The sequence below is a fragment of the Octopus bimaculoides genome, chromosome 6 (assembly GCF_001194135.2).
Source record: "Octopus bimaculoides isolate UCB-OBI-ISO-001 chromosome 6, ASM119413v2, whole genome shotgun sequence".
Lineage (NCBI taxonomy): Eukaryota > Metazoa > Mollusca > Cephalopoda > Octopoda > Octopodidae > Octopus > Octopus bimaculoides.
In genome coordinates this window covers 42,555,843-42,568,102 of record NC_068986.1, presented here as the reverse complement: position 1 = coordinate 42,568,102, position 12,260 = coordinate 42,555,843, and the positions used below count along the sequence as shown (strand labels likewise).

General features: G+C 36.8%; 1 protein-coding gene across 1 annotated transcript in view; it reads right to left on the bottom strand.

The window, feature by feature from the left end:
- The window catches only part of LOC106877218 (TRAF3-interacting protein 1), a 202,974-nt gene that overhangs the window by 189,115 nt on the left and 1,599 nt on the right, over window positions 1-12,260 (bottom strand). Inside the window, exon 2 of the mRNA XM_052968703.1 lies at window positions 9,827-9,895. Coding sequence (XP_052824663.1) covers window positions 9,827-9,895 — 69 coding nt within the window. The remainder of the gene's footprint in view (window positions 1-9,826; window positions 9,896-12,260) is intronic.

Here is a 12,260-nt window from a genome sequence, read left to right as displayed (position 1 = left end):
ATATATATATATATATAAAACACAAAAATAAAACTAACATTGACATCTCATTTTAATAGATATATTTAACAAAATTACATAAAAATATCTTGAAATACTAAAGAGTAAATTTATTCAATAAAATCGCCATTGGCTTCAACCTTAGTTGCTAACTGTGAACTACAAAATAACTTTTTTTTTGGCTTCAATATGGGAAAAAATTTACAACCTTCCATGTCAATAAAGTACTATTGTTCCTGAAAGTTGTGTTTTATACCTTCTACAGATTGCTTGAAGCTTACTAACTACCTTACACCTGGATCCTTGAATCTTACATTTACATATATATATATATATATATATATAGTAGTTATTTAAACCTTGGGTATACACTTGGTAGTATTCCAATTGAAGCACTTTATACAATACTGATATGCCACTGGATCTACCTCAGGAATTCCTCAGTGTTTGTTGAGTATATAAATGTGTTCATTAAAAAATTAAATGATGATGGTTTTGATGATATATATGTAAAGTTTGATACTGTGATGTAGTGTAAGTTTGGTACAGAAAGAAGGAAACTTGCAATGACTGAAGAACAATGAATTGAGTATGATATAAAAGGGTAAAGACTTACTTTGGGATTGTACCTAGAAAGCTCCCACTCAAGACAAGTCCTGGCAAGGTTGTTTATGAAAGACCAGCAGTCACTCATGCATAACAGCCTCCCCTCTCCTATGTTTCCAAGGGAAAGGCAAAGGCTGATACAGCTTGGCATCAGTGATGCTGCAACTCCTACAGCTGAGTGAACTGGAGCAATGTGAAATAAAACATCTTGCTCAAGAACACAACACACAACCAGGTCCAGAAATTGAACTTACTACTTCATGATTGTAAGCCCGACACTCTAACCACTGAGCCATGCACATTCACATGAGTTGAAATATAACCATGAAAACTAGGCAAGGCTATGGAGTTCATCATCGTCATTTAATGTCCATTGTCCATACTGGCATGGGTTGGACAGTTTGACAAGGGCTGGTAAGCTGGAAGGCTGCACCAGACTACAGTCTGATTTGGCTTGGTTTTCTACAGTTGGATGCCCTTTCTAATGCCAACCACTCTGAGTGTGTAATGGGTGCTTTTACATGCCATGGGTCTTCTTCTCAAGATGACATAATGCCAAAAGTCTCAGTCATCCCATCTGTGAGGTCCAACACTTGAAAAGAACTCAGCCACTTTGCCTCATGTGGTTCCAGTCCAATCGTACAGAGTGCAGCAACTTGGACAATAGCCTCAGATTGACCAATACGTTGTGAGCGAAAGTTAGCAGAGAGAAATGTGTGTGTGTGTTTCATTCACTAAAGTGTATTAGAAAGTGTATAAACATCAGAGAGAAAAATGAAATATTCAGTGATCTTCCAGCAGTCAATGCAGTATTTATTCTGCACTGAGTCTCACATACTCCTTTGTCGCTCTCACCATCAGAAAAAAACAATTAACTAACGACTAGTCTATTGGAAAACTGTAACCAATCATGCTATTGTTCGTTAACTGCAGGAGATAATAAATAAATAAATAAATAAACAAGTGGGAGAGGGAAATGACAGTCTACTATAAAAGATGATCACTGTATTTATTATTCATGAGAAACTTCACATTGACATAGACATAGAAATGTGTCAAAGTAATGATGTGAAATGCCAATTACAGAAGCATTGATAGATCATAACGGGCAGAGGTTAATGAGGGATGTTTAGTTCTAAATTGGCCCTGTTCAAGCAGACAAATGATCAAAGGCATTCCAATTGTGACTTTTCTTCAGGTCTATATTATTCACTGAATATATTCTTACTTCTAAGATATGATGATTTAGTTGCTATTCTTAGCAGCATGTTGGACGTCTATGAAGGGCTACCCTGTTGGCTGCAAATGGTGTTCTACATAAGCATAAATTTATAATTCAAGTGAAGACGCAGGCTGGAAAGCGGAGAATTTTCCAATTGAAGTTGAATGTAGAGGGTTTGTAGGACGACTGCTGTTATCGTTAGGCCTAACTCATCGTAAGGTAAATACCACCATGACCGATATCCAAAATACAGTGGAGAAGGCTAGCCACAGGATTTGGTTAAAAAGAGACAATGAGCAATGGCTAGAGAAATATTGAGCTTTGTTTTTAATAACCAGTTGATCTAGCAAGCAAGGCCTCATATCATTGATGCCGTTGAGAGGTAGGACCCTGAAACAGCGCGCATTCTCTCCTGATGACCCCATACACTTGCTGGCTTCTGGTATGCGGAGTTCTCGACTGGTAGCACTTGCATGTGCGAGTTGTTTGCAAGACATCTTAACACCATAAACAATCAGTTAAGCACAACTACTACTATACAAGCCCATCAGGGTTTTAGAGACATTTATTGTAATATATGCCATGCATGGCATAACAAATGATACAGAAATTAGAGTGAGGTTTTCAATCCTGTCCTGTGTCTATATTAAAAAAAAATGCACATGATATAAATACAGCATGTTACACTGTAGTTATTGTTTAACCTCATGCCAGCCCTGATTGAACAGGTTGGGATCATTTTGTCTTTTCTTTTTCAGGTAGACTATATTTAGGACTTCTTCGTCTAATATATATTTCCCTTTATTTTAAGATAGTGAAATGTAATCTGAAGGGGATCAACATTATTTAATGTCTATTTTCCATGCTGGCATGGGTTGGACAGTTTGACAGGATCCTGTGAGCCACAGGGCTGAATAGTGCTCCATGTCAGTTTTGGAATGGTTCTTACATCTGGATGCCCTTCCTAATGCTAAGCACTTTATAGCATGTACTGGATACTTTTTCCATGCCACTGTCACAAAACAGGAAAGAACAAAAAGGGAAAAAAAGAAAGGCCCTCTCAACTGAGTGGGGGGAGTCTCTGAGAGGATGAAGAGATGATTTTATGCCAAGAACAAGCATTTGTATAAGGGTGGGTGGAGTAGCTAGAGAAAATGAAAACCCTCAAAAAGCAAGAGATGATACAGGCAATGGAATAGAAATAGGGGTAGGCGGTTACGAGAGTGTGAGGGAAGGGTACCAGATGGTTACAGATGGGTGTAGAGAATATAGTGAGTGATAGATAAATAGGAGTAGAGGGGCAGCTTGATGGGAAATACCAGTATTGGCAGTGGAGTAAGATGAAGACAATAGACTATCATTGCTATTTGCAGCAGGCAGAGTGGCTTTGTACGAGATGCCTCATTAGTTTAGGTATCTTTACTTACAACAAGGCAGGTTAATTGTTGTCATAATAAAAATTGACGCAAAAAAAAAAGGAGGGAACCCCACCCCAAACACATGTCAATTTTGTGTAAACTGCACTAGTTGCTCTGTTTGTTGTCAACATAACTATTTTCATTTCCCTAGAAAAACCTTGTTCTACTTATCTATGAAATCAAATTCAATTTCTTTCATTTTGTTTATTTTTTCCCTCCCTCACTCTCTTCCCCCCCCTCTCTCTCTCTCTCTCTCTCCCTTCACCCCTATCCCTTCAGACACACCACAATGCTCAGGCATATATGTTATAATCAGTTTCAGAAATCAATGACGGACTACTTTACTGTAAACAACATTGATAAACAAGTTTGATTAAGCTTTGGTTGGAGCTCTAATGAGAGAAACAGTATTACATATATAGAAAGAGAAAGGACGAGGAGGGAGAGAGAGAGAGAGAGAGAGAGAGTGGAGAACAGAAGGTTGGGAATGTTTGAGTGTATGTATATACATCATTTACTGAACTGAAGAAAGGTCAGAAAGGTAAAGAGGTAGGGTAAAATAAAACAGTTGAAGATTGTGTGTATGTGTGTGTGTGCATGTACATGCATTATTTTGTGCAGAATTACGTACTTTTCCTGCCATACATGTGATCATCTACACCAGTGCTTCTCAATCATTTTTTACTTATGGACCCCTGTGATTCCTATTTTACTTGGGTGGACCCTCAGAGCCAATTCATATTCAAAAAATCCTATTATATTTTTTAAATTAAATATTATAAGAAATTGTATAAAAAGAATTGTTAAAATATTTTGTACATATTAGAAGTGCAACCAATTTATTGCACACTAGCAGGAGTACCCAGCGTTGCTCGGATATTAAATACTCGGCGATGGTCTTAATAGGTTCTACCAATTTTTTTTGTTGTACATCGCTTTGAATATTTTTTGTGTAAAGTTGCAAACATTGACATTGAGGAAGAAGTGATTTTTCCCACAGACCATAAATAAAGTAGTAACAACAGGGTGAAAAACCTTGGAGAAGCCACAAGAGCATTGCAGGGGTGTAACAATTGAATGTAAAGTTGCCCTGTGAAGGGCCGAGTTATTGTTCTCTCAATAGCCCTGAAAAGGATTGTTAACCATTCACAGATATAAACATCATTTTTCGTTCACATGAAAAGCAGTGGGTGCAGTGATGCCAAAACTCAAGCCATTTGCAAGGAGACTGAGAAGCTGTAGTGGACAAAATATAAAAAAGACTTAAGAAAAACAGGTAATTTTGAAAGAATGGCAACAATGGTACTCACTCATTGTTTATCTGATGGAGTAAGAGGTATCCTGGGTATAAAGACATCTCCTATTCTGTAACCCATAAGAATTGTTGTTTCAATAACATGAGGCAGCACATTTTTTACAACTAACCACATTCTGTTGCACAGACGTGGTGACTCCAGGTTTCTCAGCAGCATGACCAGAGCTCCAATTTTGAGGTGCAGTTGATGAGGCAGTAGTCCAGAGGGGTCCCAGGAATTGAGGAATTCTGTGGGAAAATTAACGGCCTCTTCTTGGTCCACAACAAAAAGGCTTCACAGTAGGTCTTCACTGAGTTTTGCAACAAATGTGTTTTTGGGAGCTAATATGACACTTTTGTACAGCTAATTCAGGTTTTGGTAGTTTATGTGCAGATCGGCAAAAACAGCAGTTGTAAGGTCGTCCACAGTGTCCACCGGTGTGTCTATATATGAGACAGCCATCTCTCCAGCTGCATCGGAGCTGTGCCATCACCAACGGTGAGAAGTTGCTAGGAGAACTCACCCAATAAGTTGTTGCAGAAAAGCTGGGCCCTCATGTTCGGTTAATAATGAGGGATTTAAGGGAAAAAACTGATTTCCTACTCAGTTTTTCGCAATTGTTGGTCATACGCAGATGAATTCTGTGCAAATCAGAGTCTCCTAACATTATCCTTAGGATGAGTAAATAGTGGGTAAAGTTTGAGCACAATCTACCAAAGCAGTGAGAAGTTTTTGAAGATTTTTGAAGGGGAAAAAGTGTATAAAGATCAATTCTTTTCAGTTTTCTGTGGTTTTTTGTCACACAGGGATGCCTTTGGACATAGAACAAGATACTTGATAGAACCGCCATTACATGGTGTTTTTTTTAGCTGTAAAAACCAAGGAAATCAGACTTTCCAGTAAAAAGTTTTCTACTGTAACTTTGCAAAAATGTGAAAAATTTGAAAATTCGAAAATGTGGTTTTTTGACATATTCGGAATCTCCGTCATTGAAAACAGGAATCTGGTGAAAAAAAGGAAATGAAAAATTGGAAAGGTCAGTATAGGGGGTGGGGGGTGGGGGAATGTCCTCCAGTTCCACCAAAGGGGTTAATATGATTTTGCTCAGAAATCACGTTTTCAAAATTATAATTTCCCCTACCCCACTGAAATTTCCTAATTTTTAACAGTCTTTTGAATTTTGTTATCCACATGGAAAAATAGAGATTACAAATGTGGGAAATATATTTTGTTTTTGAAAGTTTAATTTTTCTGAAAGAAATACTGAATGCCCTTTCCCCCACCTTGGCCACCGATTAGCGATCCGCTTTGGGCGAAATGCAAATGTCTTGTATGGAAAACATAGGAATGTGAGTAAATGAGGACAAAAATAAGGAAGTGGGACTGTAACTGTGTGTGTGTGTGCATGTGCACCAAAGGAAGTTATTTTTGCATACCTTTCTTAATTCCAATTAATTTGTGGAAGTTGTGACTTGTTTACAGCATGAGGTTTCCGTACATTATAATCAGAAATTGAAAGAGAGAGATAATGCCTAATTCTACACATGCATGAAACATGGGATGAAAGTGAAAGCGACCTGAAAATTTGTACGATAAGACCTCGGTTCTGTGGTTGTCAGCGTCCCCTTTTCTCCCGGTTTTCCCCCTCTCTTTGTTCCGGCTTTTTTCACTTTCAACTATGGAACATACATAGGTTATGAAACATCAGCGTCTGTTTCTCATCCGCTATCCATCTTTCAACTTCTATAGAAACTTGTTTTTTTTCTGTTTCTTTCTCTTGTCTCTCTGTTTTTTTCTTATTTTGTGTTTCTCTCAGTCATTCCATAAAAACTTATTTCTTTATGCTTTGAATAGAGCAGAAATTGAAAGGAAAGAGAAAAGGCAAGAGAGAGAGTAGAAAGTGAAAGATGTACGTATGTGTATATGAAATTGGTGTGTTTGTATGCATATGTGCGAGAAAGAGAAAGAGAAACAGAGTGAGTGAGTGAAGGTCTGTGCTGTAATGAAGGATGTCTTTTAAAGTACACACTCATATAGATGTGACGTCGTCGTCGTATAAAATGTTTACGACAGTCGACTTATGGAAAAGATTATAATTTCAAATTTTTGTGATGTAAATATGCCGATGAAAATAAAGTTTAATTGGTAGCCGAAATAGTAGTGAATCTTTTGATACCCCATACATCAAAATCGGCTCCTCGGTTTTGGAATGCATAAGGAACATATGAACACACTCACATACAAACTCTCTTTTATAATTATAGATATATATGCACACACATATATATTATGAAAATTTATTACCAGGGTAAATGTGAAATATTAAGTTAATTAGGAATGAGATGAATAAAGATTAGATAATTAGTACGATGAGGTAGTTAAAAATTTAGGAATTGATTAAAAGGGGTTACAAGACTATAAGTATGAAGGAAGATTAGTGAAGAGTTATGGTAACATGGAGAATTGAAATGTAATTAATAACACTGTATTCCTAATTTTATGTAAGTTAGCTAATTGGAATTTTTAATAACGTTTTACCTAATTGGTGTGAACAACAGATCGACAGCTTACGCTTATTAATGAGTCCAGACTTACACCTTGAGATTTCTAGTGCTTCCATGCAACACCTCTCTATAAGGTCGTGCAGCTGAAATCTGAGTCATGCCAAGCTGTCTGTCTTCCTGCTTGCAAAAACTTTCGTCTTTGCTGAGTTTACTTTAAGGCCCTTTAATTCTAGATTTTGCTTCCAAACTTGAAATTTCCTCTTCAATTCTACTAGATTCACCTATAAAAACAATGTCATCAGCATGGAGGAGTTCCTGAGGGCAACCAGTCTTAAATTCCTTTTACAGCCTGGAAGTCAAGTCCACAATAAGTAGAGAGAACTGAGAACAGAGTCCTGGTGAACTACCTGTACACTAACTTCACTGTTGTAATCATTACTAACTAATCTTACTGACGACACATCTGTACATGGTCTTGGATAGCAAAGGACCTTGTCAAAGGCTTTCTCCAAGTCAACAAAAGCCAAGTACAGTGGTTTACTTTTAGCTAAATACTTTTCTCACAGCTTGTCTTAATAGAAAGAGAGAATTAGTAGTGTTTCTGCTTGGCACAAAACCAAACTGCGTTTCATCTATGCTAACTCTCTGCTTAATAAATTAAGCGATAACTTTTTACCTATCTAATTCTCTCTCTCTCTCTATCTTCTCATTCTCTCCTTTTCTTCAAACATAGAGAGGGAGAGAGAGAGAGAGGGGTGTGTGGAGAGCACTCAATAAAGTGGAAAAAGTATGTGTAAATTTTGTCTTCTCCACACTACAATTATCAGATAAAATGCTTTTTTAGAGAATTTGCCAATTAATTAATTAATTGTTTTTTTTTTCTATTGATCAGCTTTGCCATTGTATCCAAGTAGTCATGGTTTTTTTTTTTTAATTTTACTTACTGTCTATTTAAGATGATAAGTTATAACTTTCCAAAGGCCAAGTTAATGAATGCTTTGTATCTGCTTGTCATTTACGAAAGTTATATACTGGTTTACAAAAATTAATTACCTTCCAGGCCATAACAGAGGAATTTAAGGATGACTGTTCTTAGGAATTATTATATACTGGTGACCTAATTTTTATAGCAGAATCTGTAGTAGAATTGGAAAGAAATGTCAGGTGTGGGAGAAAAACATGGAAGGCCTTAAAGTTAATTTAGCAAAGACCTAAAGTTCTAGTAAGCAGGAAAACATCTGCCTACTTCAGGAAATATGCAGGAAAGGTGCAGGCAGAAATTCCATACAGTCCACCCAGTATTTCTTGCACACATACATAACTTTCTTGCAAACTATGGATATACAAGAAGTGCAGTGGAATTGTAGGTAAGTTCACAGAGGAAATAGATTTTGTATGCAACAGATGTTCAGAAACAATAAACACTAACAATGTATGACAACACATTTTTTGAAGACCCATGTGATTCCCTAGAAGTAGAAGACAGTTTCTGATACCTACACAACCTAACTAGCAGGGGAGGGGGAGATGTTCTGAAAGTATAGTTGCAACACTGTAACAGTAAGAATAAGATACAGACAAGACAGTTCAGAGAGCTATTACTTCTGTTGGTTACAAAAGGTCTTTCACTCAGAGTGAAAGGCAGAATGTATGAAGCTTGTGTATGGAAAGCAGTTTGATCACTACATTACCAATAGTTAAGTTGAATCAAATGATATTTCTATTCATGGTCCCATTTCGTTTATGATTTGTGTTGATTTGGAATTTTCCTTTCAGCACATTCTTTTTGGACTTCATTATGGAATGGGGCTGCCTGGTCAACTATTGCTTTGTTGAAAAGTACTGTAAGGATAGTTTGATACATGTCACAGACCAGGATTTTTATTATGGAAGGAGGATGGTTGAAATATTATTATATAAATTGGTACATTGTTCAGTTTTCAATAACTGTATTGTTTTCCTTTGGTTAGATTCAGTTTTGTGTTAAGAAATTTAGTTTGAATATATTGGATGTCTATTTCAGCTTCATCAGCATAGCATTGTCATTCTCACTGACAATCAGTTTCATACAATTTGACATATACAACAAATACAGCAGTCTTTCAGGCAGGCCGACAGGATAAGAGCCACATACATAACAGATACACAGAAGTAGTTAGAAATAAGAATACCCTTAGAATGCAATCTTTTAACAGTTCAGAAGGTTCACTGGAATTAGGTAACAAATTTTGTTACCCCAATAAATAGAATTGGGTATTGCAGAAACATAGCAACTGTATGATTCTTGAGAGTGATGTGTGATGTTGCAGAGCAGCAAGACATGGGCACTGAATGACAAGGATGTGCAAATGCTGAATAAAAATGTATATGAACCAACGGATATATGCAAGAAAGACAAAAATCTAAGTAAACTGTGGGGCAAAAATCAGCCATAGTGTGCAAGAGAGGAGACTGCGTTGGCATGATTGAAAAGATATGATAAATAATAATAAACCTGAGTGAAGAAGCTATGCAACAGGAAATAGCTTGACAAGAAAGCTGACATAAACAAATATGTGAAGAAGTAGTGAAGGTTGATCTCTAGATACTAAACCTTATGAAGAAGATTAGAAGTTATCCCAACACGTGGCAAGAAGCTGCTTGAACAGTCCTATTCAACCTATGCCACCAGAAAAATTGAACATAAAATGGTAATATACACATACTCACACACACTCAAATGTATGTATGTTGCAATACAATAGGAAAATACAGGAATATTGATAGCGTAAATTTCATTACCTTCACATTATCTGAATTCTGTTCTTCAGAAGTGTACAAGCCTTGCATAAAGCCAGTACTTTTAATAACCTATGTAAGAATAAATATATAAAAAAATAAATAATATAAAGTGAATTAATCATGCATTCACATCTTCAACTTAAAATAGGAATGACACACTGTATAATGTTGTCCTAGATACAATATTCTGAAAACAAATAGGGATTAATCTGGAGTACACACGTAACTACATAACAATTAAAATAATCCACACAGACCTCAAAACTCAAAGTCATCTTTCAAGGTAGTAAATACCTCAGAAAAATGCTCAACATGGAATTAAACTCCTAAGGGTATTATTTACATAGCAATAATACTTAGTGGTATTTCATCTGCCGTTACGTTCTGAGTTCAAATTCCGCCAAGGTCGACTTTCCTTTCATCCTTTCGGGGTTGATAAATTAAGTACCAGTTGCGCACTGGGTTGATGTAATCGACTTAATCTGTTTGTCTGTCCTTGTTTGTCTGCTCTATGTTTAGCCCCTTGTGGGCAATAAAGAAATAAGCAATAATACTCAAGAAAGGGAGAGAGAGGGAGAGAAGGAGAGGGAAAGAGAAAGCAAGTGAGAGAGAGAGAGAGAGATCCTATGAAACACTTCCCCACCATACTATGTTTGTCTCTCCCTACACGTTTTTGCAACCTGTATCCTCGCAGATCAAGTCCCTTTCTCTCATCCTTTCCCAGTCTACTGTATTATCATTATTATTAAACCAGCAAACAGGCAGAATGCTTAATGGCATTTTATCTATCTTTACATTCTGCACTCAAATCCCGCTGCAGTTCATTTTCACTTTCATTTTTTCAGGGTCAATAAAATGTGTACCGGCTTTGTACTGGGGTTGATGTAATCAACTACTCCCGCTCCCAAACTTGCTAGCCTTGTGCCAGAATTTGAAATCATTATCATCATCATCTTTTATTATTAAAATGGCAAACCGGCAGAATCGTTAACACATCAAACAAAATGTTTAGTGATATCTTGTCCGTCTTTATGTTCTGAGTTCAAATGCCACCAACATCGACTTTGCCTTTCATCCTTTTAGAGCTGATAAAATAAGTACCAGTTAAGCCCTGGGGTTAATGTAACTGATTAGCATCCTCCCCTCAAAATTTCAGGCCTTGTGCTTATAATAGAAAAATTACTACTATTACTATTCTGCTCTTTATGCCTTTCTCTGTCAGTCATCACCTACAGTCTCTTGCCTACTCTCCAACTCACACACATCCCTCCACTTTTGTTCCTCATTCACTACATCCATCCCTCATCCCTACACTATTGTTTTCACTTAATCTCCCCAACAACTTATAATTATCATTGAGCACACCTTCTTGTTCACCATTCATTATGTCCGTTCCCACTCCTACCCCATCTCTCACTCTACCCATACATTCACACAACCTATACCCATCTACCCTTCCTGATTGTCTGTCTCCATTCATTTCTATTAACCTTTTTGCACCTTAAAGGTTCATGCTGACACCAAGTTACACTCACCCACTATTGCATATTGCAAGTAGTCATGTACTTCCCCTACAGCAAGAAACCAGTTCTGTTCTGTTCTGGCCTCTTCTTATCATACTTTAGCCTCTTGTGTCCAAACATAAAGCAGCATCCTGTTAAACTGTAGTCCCATTCAATCAAAAGGAATAAGCTGTATGATGATCTTGCTAGAACTTGTGTCAAGAAATAAAGCACCTAACACACTTTGTAAATTGTAGTGGCTGCTTTTCTCTTAAGCACTAGTATTAGGAAGGGCATCCAGAAGCAGGGTGCCCTTCCTAATGCCCAGCATAGTTTTGTGGATAGTAGGTGTGGCTGTGTGATAAAGACGTTTACTTTTCAACTGCTACGTTAAGGGTATATGTATCTGCAGAGTGCTCAGCCACAGTTAATTTCACAAGCTGGCTGTTCCATTGACCAGATCAACTGGAACCCTCATCATTGTAACCGACAGGGTGCCAGTTATATATATCTTTTACTTGCTTCAGTCAATGGAGTGCACCTTGAAGTATTTAGTCAAATAAATAGATACCCAGTACTTATTTTTCAACTTTGATACATATTCTATGAGTCACTTTTGCCAAATCACAATGTTATGAATATTATATATATATATATATATTTACAAACAGTTAAATATATGTCCAGTCATGGAATGATCAATGGTTTCGCATCCATAAAGTTTGAAGAGGGAAATGCATCTGCCATTCAGTCTGACGAGCCCTCTATAAGGCCTAGAGCTCTATGAATGTGAAACCATTGGTCACTCTATGACCGGACATATATTTAACTGCTTGTAAATATATTAGTGCTCTATTCTTTAGAGTGTGCTTCATTTCCGGATATATGATCCATTGACGATATATATATATATATATATATATATATATATA